Source organism: Lygodium microphyllum, chromosome 29 (genome assembly GCF_053477565.2).
Source record: "Lygodium microphyllum isolate KBCC chromosome 29, Lygodium_microphyllum_v1.1.10, whole genome shotgun sequence".
Taxonomy (NCBI): domain Eukaryota; kingdom Viridiplantae; phylum Streptophyta; class Polypodiopsida; order Schizaeales; family Lygodiaceae; genus Lygodium; species Lygodium microphyllum.
Window position 1 is genome coordinate 45,934,231 of NC_141163.1, and position 16,780 is coordinate 45,951,010.

General features: G+C 47.1%; 1 protein-coding gene across 10 annotated transcripts in view; it reads left to right on the forward strand.

Annotated features, from left to right (window-relative positions):
• Positions 1–288: 288 nt before the first annotated feature.
• LOC148010578 (uncharacterized) overlaps positions 289–16,780 on the forward strand; it is a 29,971-nt gene continuing 13,479 nt past the window's right edge. For 5 of the 10 annotated variants that reach the window (XR_015689547.1, XR_015689546.1, XM_087671940.1 and 2 more), the window contains exon 1: positions 289–598. Coding sequence is in view for 4 of the 10 variants with exons in the window: in XM_087671940.1 (XP_087528066.1) it covers positions 572–598 (27 nt within the window). In the remaining 6 variants the exon portion in view is untranslated. Of the gene's footprint in view, positions 599–1,358; positions 1,438–16,780 lie in introns of all 10 variants that reach the window. The other 5 variants (XR_015689543.1, XR_015689545.1, XR_015689544.1 and 2 more) reach the window with 2 other exon arrangements.

Consider the following 16,780-nt stretch of genomic DNA (forward strand, 5'->3'; position numbering starts at 1 on the left):
CTTCTCTATCTTCTTCTCTTAGTGATGGAGCTTCTTAAAGTGGATGCAAAGGAGTTGGAGTGATAGCTTAAGGAGTGCAACACTCAAACCTTGAGTCTACATCTAAGCTTTTAAGTTTCAAACTATAATGTGAGAAGGTAAGTAGGTAAGTCTATTACAACTCAAATCCTCTATATTTTCTTTACTTTTAGACTATAGTGCAAGAAGGTAAGTAGAAAACAAGGGTTTAAAACCACGCACCCACAAAAATCAACCCACACTCAAACCAACCACTAGGCTAGGACTCCATTGACAAATACGAGTCTTCGGTGAACATTTCCCAAAATCTGATCCACTTTAGTTCACAACAAGTGCTAACGAAGCTGAGAGGCATTGTCGTGACGCCAGAAATTTCTCAGCACCGTCGCAGCTTTTGGATGTTGATCTTTCACTTCAGTCCTGGACTCCTGATCACGATTCACTGTCATCGAGGGAATGAATCTTGGCGTCGCTCTTTTGGCACCTTTACCTTACTGACATAGCCACCTCCATTTAACCGCACCCCAGACCGCTCCTCCTGACCGGCCCTTCCATGGCGGCTGCTTCCTCTTCTACGCAGGTATCCTGCTGCCTTGCCGTTCATCTTGTTTATTTTCCAGCACGCCGTTGATAACCCCATATCTTTCGGGTCTGATTACACACTTGAAGAACGTGTACCTCGATCTTTTGCAGAGTCGACTATGATACGTCCGAGTGGGGTTCATTTGTCTGTTTAGGAACATGTCTAATTACCTTTTCATACGATAAAAGTCATGGAACATGTTAAGGATGGTTGATTTCTTGCTGGTTCAGGAATTTTCTAGTTGCTTTCTCTTTATGGAAGGTTTTAAGATTATGATACCTTCTCTGAGTGGTGTGATTTTGTCTAATGACTTTCTCTGTATGGAAGGTCTTGACATGATAAACTTTACCGTCCATGTTTGGAGTGGCTGGTTCTCAACCTATACATACTGATTTGGCTTTCTTCCATTTTTTGTCTTGAAACATGTTAAGAGAAAGTATACGGATTATTTGCGAGATGTATAAATAATCACTGTCCAGATATTTCGTGATTGTCCTCAAAATTTTCCTAATTGCTATCTACGGGCTCTTATATTCAAGTTTAACAGCTTGGCTTATAAAAACTTGGGCTTCCTTTGGGCGTGTGCTAAAGCCATCAAGTAGCTTGACCTTCCTTCTCTTATTTTGGCCTGAAAGAGTGACATTCCTAAAGGACCATAATATGCTGCATAATCATAACGTGAGCTATATTTCATATTTTCTGTGACTCTGGGTCAGGTCTTCCCCTATCCTGAAGAAGCATTTGTTTCACATGACAGTGTGGTGAGGACCGACTTGCTTGGAGGAGGACAAAAACTTACAATGAAGTGTGGGAGGTTCTAAGCAATCCCAGAACAGGTGATCAATGCTTTCGTCATGCTTCTTGCAAAGTACACAAGGTGGAGATATTGGGAAAATTTTGGGGGGTGCAGCAGCAAGGAGAGAGAGAGCATGCCTTGGGAATACCCTTCGCACAACCTGGAACCACTTGGTGCCACTCGCACTTGGCAAAGGGAAGATCATCATCAAAGAGAAAATCATTCCCCTTAGCGATGATGAAGCTCCCCAAGGAAGCCATGCCCTGGACCTCTTTGACTTCTCCACTGGCACTTTCTCTCAGGATTCCAAATGCTCATGGAGCACTGCGAGGCCCTTGAGCAAGAGCGAGATGAGGTCTTGGAGCGTGTTGAAGTCCTGCAGAGTGATCATTGCCAACTCCTGGCTGATACTGATGCCGAGGTCATGTACCTCATGAAGTATATATTGTCAATAGTCCAAAAAAACTTGGACCAGACCATGTAGTGAGGATAGATGTCTTCTAACTCGGCCCCAATCGACCCCAAACCCCGCACCCAAGCTTAGGCATTTGCTGCTCGTGCCGCAATCAAGAAGAAGCGCACCTTTGTGAAGAAGTCCAAGGAGGAGGCCAAAGATCAGCGCATAGAGGCAAAAGTGGCCAGTTAGCGCAAAAAGGTAGAGGAGGCATAGCCCGACATCAAGCTACATGCCAAAGTGGAGCATTTAAAAGGGAGATTGATGTAGTCAGAGGCCCTAGCATCTAAGTGCATGATGCACATCTACTCCCTCCAAGATGCTACTAGTCGACAAGATGAACAAATTGAGCTTTTTTCACAACAGCTGGCAGTATCGAGGGTAGAGCATGATTGGCTCCAGCAAGCCGCATGGCTTGACACCTACTACTTGGAAATCCTGGCAGCTGAACTCTATGCTCACCAAATCCCTCAGCCTCACTGAGAAAATAGCGGAACAGGCTGAAAATTAGGAGAGGAAAGTCACCCAAGCTGTAGATCAGTCACAGCAGTCAGAAACAGGTCCAATTAGCAGACGAAAAGTCAAAACTCAGACCCGAAACAGTGTAAAACAGCAGCAGGAACAATGATCTTGTAATTTGATACCATGCCAGAAGTGGATGTAGTGATGGAAGTGTGGGAAACTGCTGTAATAGATTGTTGAACACAAGAGACAAAGGAAAGAGACACACTGAAAAAGAAAAGAACACTGCACAAAGAACTTAGAAGCAAAGAGATACTCGGGAAATGGAATCCATATGCCAAGATATGAGACAGTACAAAACCAATGTGAGTCACTGGCTGTGAAGGCATTTGCACTTTCTCCTCTCCCTCCACCAGAACTTGTCAGATGATGAATGATGATTGTGGAGAAGGAGCTTGAATAAAAAGGCTGAAATAATGCCATCAATGGTAGTAGGTCAGCTAGCATAAAATTCTAAAATAGCCATCATAAAATGCTAGATAAAATGCCTAAATAATCCAGGAAATAAACTAATACCCTAGCCCACTAAATCACATCCATAGACTCAACCACGAACAGACATATCTGCTAACAAAAGGATCAAGGAAGTATTGTGGTCTTCTTCTCCTCCTCAAGTCTTCTTTACATGGTCTTTTCCTCGGTTACCTCTTGCTCGTCTCTCTCCTCTGACTTCGTATCTATCCGTCTTTCTCTTTACTTCCTCCTTCGACCCACTGTTCAGGTCTTGAACTTTCCTAAACCCTAATGATCTCCTTGTAATCCTTCAATACAGTGTAGCACTGTGAGGTCAGCTGAGTTAGTCTAGTCCATTGTCATGTATTTCTTTTGAGTAGATAACTTTTGAGATGTACTCTATGTTCTGATGTCTGTTACCCTGTACACACTTGATGGAATATATGAGGATTCTCTTTTCTTGATTGACTGTTTGTCTCAATAGCACATAATGGTAGTTAACTTTGTTGGTATGCTTTGTTGTCAAGTCCGCAATGCTAGCATATCCCTGTGTTGGTTTCAAGTATGATAAGGCTGGTGCAACGAGTTTACACTTGGCGACCACATCCCAAACTTGGACCCGATTACAACCTTCACTCTATCTTTTCAGATCAGCAAGTACATTCTACTTTTTTGCTTGAGCTCACTCACTGTCATTGTCTTGTTTCTCTCTCCTCCATAGCTAGTGTATTTTTCTCATGTTTGATATTAGAGGAACTCTGATGTGGGTTCCAATCAGCCACTACGAGCTAGTGCTGCCCTGCATGAGGTCCTGCTGGCACCAGCTTTTGCCCATGCTCCATGCAACGAAGAGACTCTAGCCGCCCAAAGACCAACTGCTGCCCAACTTTGCTAACCATTGCTGCCTGGCAGCATTGCCACCACAACCAAGTCAACTGCTTGCGCTAGCTTCGCCTACTAGGGATGCCAGCCCTACCTGTTAGGTTGGCCTGCTGCACCCTTTGTCCTACATCCACTGTCAGCATTTGCCGCCTTAAGAGCACCACTTGCGTCTGCCATTGACCTGTCTGCCACATGTGCCTGCCCTCTCCCGTGCCATGCGTCTGCTTGCACTAGTGCTTGACGCTTGCTCCGCCTCTGTCGGCAATGTCTTGTGGCCACCATCATTGCCAACCAAAAACAACAGCTCTGTCTAATTGCAGTGCCACTAGCGCGCTCTACAGCATTGCGTATCCCTTTGGGTGTTCATGGCCATTGTGCCGATTGTCTCGCTCGCTGTGCAGCAGTTTGTGTTGCGCTCAGCCAATGTTGCTGCCACTTGTGTTGGACACTAGCACTGTCTTACGTCAGTTCCGCCACCCTACACCCTCATTACAATAGCTTCTATCGCCTCTTGGCCATTGCTAGCCAGCGCGCCACCAGCTCCCCACCGATAGCCTCCTTGCTACCATTGACATTGTTGCCACTTGGAGCACCTGCTTAGCTAACCGAGCCGCCACCGAGTCCCAAACACTGTGGGTTGCTTTCCGAGGTGCCTGGAAATTGGGGCTTTTTCCTTGCATCGGCCTCCAATGCATGAATCCACACCTAGCAACCCGTCATTGCACAATTTCTTTTCGATTTGCACAAGAAATTTGGTGCTTTTTGGTAGGCTCCAGCATGCACCATGAGGTGGATTCCAGCTATTGTTCACTCTTGGCATGCATCCCAAGGTGACATCCCTATAGAAATTCGAATTGTAAAGTATAAATTTCTTTAAATTCCTTGAAATTTGTGAAGAAATTTGGGGCTTTTGCCCGACACACATTCCAAGGCAGAAAACAAGTAGTACAACAGCATTAAATTGTTGTAATAGTTAGATTGGACAGAGGAAGTGGGACTTGAAGGATGCACAGACACCATCTTTGATTGCCTTATCAGTGAAAATGGTAATTATTCCACACATTCAATCTTGTTGAACCTCAAAGTTTGCTTGGGATGTACTTGAGCACATATTTGTAGCACGCAATGAGGCTAGGATATCCTATCTCCATAGAGAGCTGGCCAATGTGAACATGGATGAGTATAATAGCATGACAAATCACCTTAAATACATACAGGATTTGCGTGAGCAGCTACTCAATGTTGATGAGATCATTTAGGTAGGTGAATTGGTAATTATCCTAAACTCTCTTCCTGAGTCATATCTTGGCTTCCATACCTCTTTGATGTTGTCTTTGAAGGGGGGAGGGGGCAGTGGCCCCTTACATTTATGGAGTTGGTGTCAAAAGATGACGTATTAGCGAGATAGTAGGGTTTGCGGGGAGGAACACGGAGTGAACTCAGCAAACATGGAGAGGAGAAGAGAAGAGAGAAGAAACTCTGATGAATGGAATGATGAAGTTCTGAATCATGGAGTGAATGTGATACAAGGGAACAAGGGTGCCGTAGCACAAGGACGATGATGAAGACAGCCACGGACCGCAATAACCTCTTGAAGGGGTGTGAGGGTAGTGGAGAGGCTGGAGAGAAGAGGTGACGGACTGAATGAATCAGCCGTAGTGAATGAATGAGAGAGTGGCCTATAAATAGGCATAGTCAGTCTAGGATGGCGCCTCTTTTTGGGACTGCAAACCCTAAACGCAAAACGCAAAAAACGCAAAAAACGTAAACTGTGGGTGAAGGGTTTCTCAACACCCCCTCTCAGGCCCAAAAAGGGAAACAAGAGAAGAGTGAGGTGGAGATGCAATGCTTATGCAACAGGTGCCACTTGGACAGTGTCCCTTGTGGGAAAATTGTTCACTTGTCCATAAAGAAAACATGTAATGCATAGGAGGAATGCCGGACTTTGTGTGGTGCCAAGAACCATAAGGATATGCCCGTACTCGATCTCGGGAGGTGGCTCCATGTAGATCAACTGACCAAGGCAAGAAGAGAAGAGGAGGAAGAAGATGTAGAGGATCCCTAAGATCCAAGATTTCCATCGGAAAGGGAACCTGCAGTAAAAAACAGTAGTGTGCTTGAAAGAACTTAGTGCGTATCGGATGCATCTTATTGCCTTGAGCATAGTACTCTGATAGCTGATGCAGAACGATCTCTGTGGCCCAGAAAGAAGAGGTGGCACAGGAGTGCCTGGTGGAAGACGCATATACTCCGGGGGGGTGGGGAGCAAAGGTCGAAGTCGGCAAGTATCAGTGGTGTGTTTGGTGATGCCACAGTAGGAGCACCCAGTAGTCTGGTCATTTGTTGGTAAAGAAGCCATGGATACCAGTGTGCCTTGCTGAAGAAGGAAGAGGTCAGCCACCATGAACCACGAACCGCAATGTCTGCCTCAAGGGGTGTAAGGGCAGTGTGAAGTTGTGAGAGTGCGCAGCGAAAGAAGAACACGAACACAGAGGAGAGGAGAGATGAAGCAGAGAATGAAGGAAGAAAATCTGCACTGACTGAGATGAATGCTGAATACACTGGAATGGACAGAACAGTCCCTGCACGCAGCCCGGAGCGTCAGTGAGGGAACCAGGACAGACTGGAAGCAGAGGCAGCACCAATGCCGGAGACGGAGACGGAGGGAGCAGTGCTGAACCTGCAGAGCATGAATGAGATGAATGCTGGACTGACTGGGGGGGCAGCTATAAATAGCCCCCAGCCAGAAAACTGGCCGACCAGCTAAACTGGCCGACCTGGCCAGATCTGGTCCGACTGGCCAGTTCTGGTCCGACTGACCAGAACTGGTCCGACTGCCCAAAATAATGGGCAGTCACCCCAAAAACAGCCCAGAACTGGGCTGTAAAATGCCCAGGGCTGCATACATACTAAGGCAGCCTGAAAACACACTGACAGAGCTCCTCTGTCTCCTGTCAGACTCTGACAGGAGCTCACAACCAGGAGATGACAGTCTGAGACTGAATAAGAGCAGGCTAACACCCCCTCTCAACTCCTGGGAGAGACTGAAGACCCAAGAACCGCATGTGATGAAGCAAAGAAGCCTGAGGCAAAGGCTTCGTAAAGAGATCAGCTGCATTGGCCGCCGTAGGACAATAGACCACCACCAGCTCCGAATCCACGATCCGCTCTCGAACATAGTGATACTGAACCTCAATGTGCTTCGTACGAGCATGAAACACCGGGTTCTTGGCCAGAGCAAGAGCACTCTGGTTATCCACGCGCAGCTCCGTAGGTCCGGTCTGGGTAAAGCCAATCTCCGCGAGTAAGCGACGGAGCCAAACTGCCTCCATAGCGGTCGAACATAGGGCCCGATACTCAGCCTCTGTAGAAGAAAGTGCCACAGTAGGCTGCTTCTTGCTGCTCCAAGAGACAGCACCAGATCCAAGGGTGAAAGCATAACCTGTAGTGGATCGTCGCGAATCCACATCACCTACCCAATCAGAATCACTCCATCCAGAAAGGGTAATCCCATCTCCATACATGATCCCAAAGGATCGAGTCCCTTGCAAATAGCGAAGAACCCGCAGGGCCGCCTGCCAGTGATCCTGGGTAGGAGTCTGCATAAAGGAAGACAATAAAGCCACCACAAAGGAGATATCCGGCCGAGTGTGAAGCAGCCAGATAAGAGAGCCGACAAGGCACCTGTAACGGGTGGGATCGGTAAGAGGAACTCCAGCTGTCAAAAGCTTGGACTCAGGGTCCATAGGGCATGAGATAGGCCGACACTCAGCCATATCAAACTCCGAAAGAAGCTCGGAGATGTACCTGTGCTGCGAGATAAAAATGCCCTGTGCCATCTGATAGATCTCCAGACCTAGAAAGAAGTGAAGGATCCCTAGATCCGTCATGTCAAACTCCTGCTGTAGAATGGACCGTGTATGCTCCACCTGCTGAGTGTCGCTCCCTGTAATAATAAGATCATCCACATACAAGATGAGAAACACCGAAAGAGAATCCACAACCCGTAAGTAGAGGTTGGGATCATAAGCGGAGCGCGCAAAGCCACTCTGTAGAAAGAAGCGGTCAATCCGCTGGTACCAAGCACGAGGAGCCTGCTTTAGGCCATAAAGAGCCTTCCGCAGCCTGTAGACATGATCCTCCTTCCCCTGCACAAGAAAACCAGGAGGCTGTGAAACATAAATCTCCTCCTCAAGAACGCCATTCAGAAAAGCAGACTTGACGTCCATCTGATAGACAGGCCAACGGTGATGTGCAGCAAGAGCCAAAAGTACTCGGATGGTGGACATCCTAGCTGTAGGAGCAAAAGTCTCAAAGTAATCCAACCCTGCACGCTGGGCAAAACCCTTGGCAACAAGCCTAGCTTTATGCTTGTCCAAGGAGCCATCTGCAAGATATTTGGTCTTAAAGACCCATTTCACACCAATCACCTTCCGTTTCGCGGGACGCGGTACAAGCTCCCACGTATGGTTTCGCTCGATGGAGTCGAGCTCGGCCAGCATAGCCTGTCTCCAAATATCCTGTGCAAGAGCCTCCTCCACTGTGGAAGGCTCAGAATCCTGAAGAATCTGTGACATAAGAGCATAGTTCACACATAGTGAACTGTCCCGCTGGGCCTGTAAACGGGCTGATCGACGAGGACCTGTAGAAGAGGCAGGAAAGTGTGTAACACCTGAATCCTGCATGAGCCGGCGATACCATAAAGGAATCCTAAGAGACTCCTTCTGTGAGGGAGACCGGGGGGTCTCTGGAACCTGTAAAGCACCCAAATCGGAGAGGGACTCCCCCTCACCGAGTGAAGGTAAATCCTCCGCATCTGAAGAAGGCTGTATATCCCGTGAAGATCCCGAAGAGGCGGTAGAAGAGCTCGTAGAAGACGAAGGCACATCCACCAAAGGGGAAAGGGAAGCCGAAGGAGGAGGAGGAATAGGGGGGGTGCTAAGGGTGATCCTGGAAGGAAGTGAAGGGAGAGAAGGTGGGGGGGGGGTCCGTCGATGATGAAGAAACATCGGAAATAGAACCATCAATCGGATCCTCAGAGGCCGAAGCCTCATCAAAGATCACATCCCGACTCACCTCAACCTTCCGCGTCGTCGGGTCGTAGAGCCGATATCCCTTCGTGGTCGTACTATAACCAATGAAGATAAGCTTTCTCGACTTAGAGTCGAACTTCGTCTTCCTCTTCTTCTTGTCCACATGGACAAACGCATCGCACCCAAAGATGCGAAAATGGGACACGGAAGGCTTCTTCCCAAAGAAAGCCTCATATGGAGTCATGTCCTGTAACGCCGAAGTCGGAGAGCGGTTGCGTATATGCACCGCTGTAGCCACCGCCTCACCCCAAAGGAAATGAGGAAGACTCCTATGCTCCAGCATAGATCGGGCCATCTCAATCATGGTCCGATTCGCACGCTCCACCACACCATTCTCTAATGGTGTGTTCGGATGGGAATACTCCACCCGAATACCATGATCCCTGCAAAACTGAGAGAAAAGGTGAGAAGTGAACTCTCCACCGTGATCAGCTCGAACACCACGGACTTTGGAAGTTGTTTGGGTCTCCACAAACACCTGCCACTCACAGAAACGGGAGTACGCCTCGCTCTTGTACTCCAAGAAATAAGGCCACACATAACGACTAAAGTCGTCCACAATCAGCATCAAATACTTGGCCTTCCCAAGGGAGGCCGTGCCCATAGGTCCGCAAAGGTCGGTATGAACCAACTCAAGCGGTGAAGTAGCCCTCCTAGAAGCAACCTGCGGGTGAGGCTGCCTGTGCTGCTTGCCCCTCAAGCAGCTAGGGCACAAAGTGTGAAGAGGAGGGAAATCAGGAAGTCCCTCCACCATCTTCCTCCTAGAAGCCCGGCGAAGAGAATCAAGGTTCAAATGACCATACCGAGCATGCCAGAGTAGCCCAAGCTCATGGGAAGTCCGCGCAGCCAAGGCTGTGAGCGTATAAAGCCCACCCTCCTGTGTACCTGTCCAAAGGGCATCACCTGTAGAAGCATCCTCCACTGTGACTGCATCCTGAGTAAAAATAACGCGGGTACCTAACTGAGTAAGACCATGCACAGATAATAGGTTAAAACCCAAATCAGGCACATAGAGCACTTTGGCGGAGGAAGACCGCCTGTCAGAAAACATAGGTAAAGTCCCCACTCCATGAACAGGAACTGTAGAATTGTCACCAATGGTGACTGTACCCCCTCTGGAACGAAGATCCTGAAGCCAATCCTGACGGAAGGTCATATGTGAAGATGCGCCACTGTCGACGAGCCAAGGCTTCTCCGGAGTGGTAGAAGCTAGGGCAGTGTCTTCCTCAACAAAGAGATGCACAAACGCAGATTCTGTTGTGGCTGGGGCCGCCTTCGAGTCCTTCTCCTTAGGCTTCAAATGGGGATACTTCTGCCAACACTTCTCCTCGGGATGAGTGCCCTTCCCACAATGGGGACACTTGGGCTTCTTCTCCTTCGCATCCTTCTTATCTTCCTCCTTCTTGTCCTTGGACTTCTCCTTCTTTTGTTTCTTCTTCTTGCCACCACCTGTGGCAGCCGTAAATGCCTTGGTGGAGCCACTGGCTCCCACCTCTTTGAGTCGCTCGTCATGCTCCAAGACAAGCGGGGAAAGCTCCTCCCATAGGAGAGTCTCACGGGTTCTCGTGGTGATGAGTCTGGTGTAGAAGACATCATAGCGGGGTGATGGCAGCTGAGTCAACAGAATCATCGCCATATCCTCAGACGATATCAGACGACCAAGAGAGGCAAGCTCGCCTCGCATATCCTCCATCTTCGTGATGTGCTCCTTCATGGAAGAAGAACCATCAAGACTGAGCATCTGCAACTTCTTCTCCAGGGAAATCTTGTGGGCAAATGTCTTGTGCTGATACAAAGACGCAAGCTTTGTCCATACTTCCGCCGCGGTTTTTAACCTGTGAACATGTACAAGAACAGAATCATGGAGACTCATAAAAAGAAAGGAACGGGCTCGAGAGTTGAGCCGATCCCATAAGGCTGCACGGTCCATAGAGGTGCCATCGGACGAATCCACGGGGGGTCGGTCGATGGGCGAAGAAACAAGATCCCACAGATCAAAGGTATCAAGGATGCAAGCCACCTTGCATGACCATAGGGAATAGTTGGAACCATCCAACTTGTCTTCCTTCGGAAAGGAAGGGAGAATCGGCACCTGGATAGAGGGAATCAAGGAAGGCATCCGCACAGTAGATGCAGTCTTCACTGAAGAAACCTTCGCAGTAGATGGAACCCTCTGAGATGCATGGACTGAAGAAGGACGAGTGCGAGGAGGGTCATCCCGTTGTCGAACTTCACGATAGTCCCGCCTCCGCTCAGAGGAATGATGAGAAAGAAGCTCATCCTCTGAGTCTTCAAAGCCTGAAAACTGGTAAGACATCTTCCAATCTGCAAAATACCAAAGAAAGTTGTGCTGCTGACGAAATAGGACCAACAGTGTGGTCACCAACCACCAAGATGCAGGCAGAAAGTGCCTACAGCCACCTGGATCTGCAAAACGCAAATAGATCTGATGGCTAACACCAGAAACGAGACCACCAGCACCGGGAACTTGCCCAGACAGAGGTCGCCTGCAGGAGAGGAGCAGCCAGGGTAGAAGCGACCTGCAAAACAGCAAAACGCAGGCTGTAGGAGGGTCGCCCTGCAGCAGAGGAAGTCGCCTGGCAGCAAACGCAGGTTTGCTGCGTCACTGGATGACGTGGCAGCCCCTGTGTACAGCAAACGCAGGCTGTACAGCCTTCTGATGCAGTCGCCTGGCTGGTGTAGACCTGTTGGCAGCCTCCTGAAGGAATCGCCTGGCTGATGTGGGACTGTGAACAGCAGCAGTAAGGTATTTCTTGCGTCCTCCGTGCTCTCAATCAGGCGATGATACCATGTGAGAGTGCGCAGCGAAAGAAGAACACGAACACAGAGGAGAGGAGAGATGAAGCAGAGAATGAAGGAAGAAAATCTGCACTGACTGAGATGAATGCTGAATACATTGGAATGGACAGAACAGTCCCTGCACGCAGCCCGGAGCGTCAGTGAGGGAACCAGGACAGACTGGAAGCAGAGGCAGCACCAATGCCGGAGACGGAGACGGAGGGAGCAGTGCTGAACCTGCAGAGCATGAATGAGATGAATGCTGGACTGACTGGGGGGGCAGCTATAAATAGCCCCCAGCCAGAAAACTGGCCGACCAGCTAAACTGGCCGACCTGGCCAGATCTGGTCCGACTGGCCAGATCTGGTCCGACTGGCCAGTTCTGGTCCGACTGACCAGAACTGGTCCGACTGCCCAAAATAATGGGCAGTCACCCCAAAAACAGCCCAGAACTGGGCTGTAAAATGCCCAGGGCTGCATACATACTAAGGCAGCCTGAAAACACACTGACAGAGCTCCTCTGTCTCCTGTCAGACTCTGACAGGAGCTCACAACCAGGAGATGACAGTCTGAGACTGAATAAGAGCAGGCTAACAGAAGTATGAACCGCAATGTCCGCCTCAAGGGGTGGGAGGGTAGTAGAAGGGCTGGAAGTGAGCTGCCAGTGGGAGGAGGATGCGACCAACAGTAAGAGGTTGCAACCAGTAGAAAAATGCAAGTGAGGAGAGAGAAAGACTAAAAACGCAGGCAGGACAGGTTGCAGGAGAGAGAAAGACAGGACAGCCTATATGAGAGAGAAAGACTAAAAACGCAAGCAGTAGGAGAGAGAGATTAAAAATGCAGGCAGAACAGCTAGTAGGAGAGAGAAAGATAAAAAACGCAGGCAGTAGGACTATGATGATGTGGCAGGCTGTACGGCAGCAGGACTGCACAGGAACAGTAGTTGCCTGGCTAGAATCAGCTCCTGCGTGAAGAGGGCTGGAAATTAGGCGCCAACTGATGGAGACAGCAATGGACAGCTTCGGTTGAGATGTCCTCTGCGAACGGGGTGTGGGCAGCAAGTTGAAACACTTGAAATCTGCAAAAACGAGATTTTGATGCAGCGGAAGAAGAAGAGAAGTGGATACCGACCACCGGTCTTTGCCTTCACTGGAGTGCAGTTCTTGTTATTGATTGGTTTTCTTTTGCTCCTAGCTGCCTCAGAAGGTCCTCCAATGGCTGCAAATCAGACCGGTAGCCTCTCCTTTCTCTCTCTTGCAGGCTGAATTTATAGAAATGCCTCTCTCTAGCCTCTAAAGACGTTTTTCAGTCTTGCATAGGCATTTTTCACAAGTGGTAGCCTTCCCAAATGGTTTTTTCAGCATTTTTTATAATTAAATATTAATTTTCAGTCTTAAAATACTGAAAATTAATCTAATAATTATTTCGGCGCCTGAAAAATAATCAGACTAGCCAATAATTAAATTGGCCAGGCAACTTCCATTCTCAAGTGTCTCTGTGCCATCTTTGACCATCAGATTGGAATTAGGTATACTTAAACGCCACTTCTCTAGTGTCACCAAACTAACACGTATTGAAACCGGCCTGTTCACTGGGAAGGGCGGTAGTATACAACCAAAATATATAAATGCTTTCACCCAATTTAACAGTCGCCCACTTTACCTGAACTTAAAGACACAGAATCAAGAAGAAACACAGGAAGCTAGAATGCTCCTCTTGCCACACAGACACCCTGTTGGCCCCTAAGTTAGGCGCCCCTTGCGGTATTTCTTTGTTTCTCAAAAGAGAAAGTACAATGGGCTGTCTTTCACCTATTCTGGGTGAAATTTGACAGCATAACAGCACAATTACTAACCCAAATCAAGTTGACCAGGAGGGGAAACTTTGCCCAAGTCTGAAACTTCTGGAGTGCAGAATTGACCATTTCAGTCTGCTGTAATTACTGGTTCAGACTTGTTCTGGGACCTGTTTACAACTCATATCTCCTGTACTGTTCAGCCCACTGTAATTACTGGTTCAGACCTGTTCTGAAACCTGTTTACAACTCATACTGTTCCCTGTACTGTTCAGCCCACTGTAATTACTGGTTCAGACCTGTTCTGAAACCTGTTTTCAGTTCATACTGTTCCCTGCACTGTCCTGCATCATCTGGGCCAAGTGCCCCTTGATTCTGACATCAATTGGGCTCTGAAATACCCTCTGAACAGTCCAGAATCAGTTTTGGTTTAGTGCTGTTTCAGGCACTTGCTTGGCGAGGTTACCACCCTCACCTGTCCCTGCTGGGACAGCATACAACTGCTCTTGTTCTTGGAGAAAGGAGGGTCTTGCCTCATGCAAAAACAGCATATTCCACACAGTTGTACCTGAATCAGAAGAAAAGCCCTTGATTCTGCAGCATAACCATACTGAGAGAGAGAGAGAGAGAGAGAGAGAGAGAGAGAGAGAGTAGGAAGCAAGCCCAGCCCTCTGTGCACCATAGACAAGGTAGACCAGCTCTCAAGAGCTCTCCATTTGCAGCAATCCATCTCCCCTTTTTACAAAATGAGCCCCTAATGCATTGAAACTCGTTTTTATGCTGCCCTCTCTCTCTCTTTTGGGAATTTATGCCCAAATTGTGACACATGGCATACATGTAACAATTTTCCTGTTTAAACCTTACGATCTAAAATTCTCCATCCTCGGTTCAAAATTTGACCTCAGCACAGACTAGAGGATTAATCCTCGTACAAAAACGAAGATAATGACGTGAACAGATTCTGAGGTCCAAAAATAGTAACTCCCTAAATTTTAGGAGTTGCTTCCATTGCATCTCCACTAGTCTTCTGACCATCTTTGCAGACTATGGCTACATCCAAATTTGCAATGTAGCTCAACTGAAAGTGAATTTCCACTGATGACCCCACATGGACTAATCTCTTGGAGATTTGTCCATCTTCACTTTGAACTAGTCTCTTCCAGGCTAGTTCTTCAACACACTTGTCCATATACACTTTCACAAGTCTCTTCCAGGCTTGTCAATCTACGGTGCCATCAGTCTCTTCCAGACTTATACTGGACCTTAATTGTCCAGTCTTGACTCACTAGACATTCCTGTCCGTTTCACAAACTGGCCATGCAACTCAGGCGTTTAGATTTTAAGAGGGATCCTTCCAAAAAGAAAAACCAAATAAAATATATAATAAAGAAATCAACAAAAAGGTACTAGTTGTCACAGTCTTGTGACATACCTCCCTCTCGAAATCGCAAACGTCCTCGTTTGCATGAATGTCATACATGCTTCCAGCTAACCCAGTGAACTTACACTTGGCAGCACATGTACAACACATACATGCTATCAGTCAACATTGTGAACTGAACACACTGTTAACACATGTATGTTCTAACTGTGAAACATGGCAGACTATCATCATGTGACTCCACATCATTGTTTCCAGATATAGTGGCTGGTACACCACAATGATATTTCCATAGTGGCAGATTCTCATTTGATGACTCCACATCACCCTGACTAGAGATCTAGTGGCCGGTACATCAAAATGGTATCCCCGCTGAGTCAATTCACAAAATACATGCCCAATCGAGTAACCATTGTTACATGTATTCAATTCAATAAAAGTAAAAACTGTATTCTTGCAAGCAATACTTACTTCTTTAGCACTGAGAAAACCATATGGACACAATAAGTGTTAACCTGTACAAAATCTGTTTCTGTACATAATTTCTTTCTTGAGCAATTGTCACTTTGACAATTTATTTCAGCTTAGAGATACAAGGGGTCAAGGTAGGTTGCAAGCGAAATGCTTCAAGGTAAAGTTTCAACACATTAGGTGACTCTGTAAGTTTACCTTCGTCCATCCACTTAGCATCTATAGCTGGATAGTTCTTGAACTTAACCAAATACCTTCTAGCAACTTTGCCTTTCACTTTCCTTTCCTTGTGTGCCAATACCTGTTCTGGAACAAGAATTTCATCAAGTTCCTCAACTTCGGGCTGTTCGTTAGTTGGCATATCTTCTGGCACATCACCCACATAAGGTCTAAGAAGACTTACATGGAAAGCATTATGAATCTTCCAATTGTCAGGCAATTTCAGCCTATAGCTGACATCACTAATCTTCTCTGTTACTTGAAAAGGCCCATAGTATCGCATACTAAGCTTAGTTAAAAGACTTTCCTTGCCTTTCCGCTTCTTTAAGCGTGCCTTTTCAAACCGCAACAATACCCAATCACCAAGTGAAAACAACAATTCACGACGGTGATGATCAATAGCTTTCTTTTGCTTTGCCTAAGTCCTTTCAAGGGCATGCTTAACTTTCTGATACATTTCATCCATACTCTGCACATACTGATCTGCCTGAAAGATCTTATCCTTTGTATGCAAAATGGGAGGAACCTTTTTACCACCTTCAACAATTTCAAAAGGGGCTTTGCCTGTTGATGAATGCACAGTATTATTATATGCATACTCGACCAAAGGCAAATACTGCTCCCACTTTGACTTGTGCTTTGACACATAGCACTTAAGCAAATCCAAGACAGTAGAATTTGCCTCTTCTGACTGTCCATCAGTTTGTGGATGAAATGACGATGAGAACTTAAGCGTTGTACCCATGTTCTCAAATATGCCTCTCCAGAATAGACTTGTCATCTGTGGATCACAGTCTGACAATAGACTGTGGCAGACCATGATACTTGAAGACATTGCACATAAACAAACGTGCCATCTGATCTAGTTTTATCTTCTTCCTGATAGGAATGAAATGAGCCTGTTTGCTAAACCTGCAAATAATAGTCCATATCCCATCATTTCCTGTCTGTGTCCTTGGAAGATCAAAGATAAAATCCATAGCTATGCTTTCCCATGGTTTATCTGGAATAGGCAATGGCTGTAAAAGCCCTGGTGCTTTTTGCTTGTCAAACTTGACCTTCTGGCAAATCAAACACTGCTGCACAAAAGCATCCACGTCTCTTCTCAAAGTAGGCCAATAAAAGAATGTCTCTACTGCTTTGACTGTTGCATCAATACCACGATGCCCTGCATACGGTGGAGAATGACTCTCTGTCATAACTTTCCGTCTCAATGGCATAGTCACACATAGTCTACCATGCATCAACATGAAACCATCCTTGAGAAGATAATGCTCATGATGTTGTCCATTGACAAGCTGATCAAAGATCCTT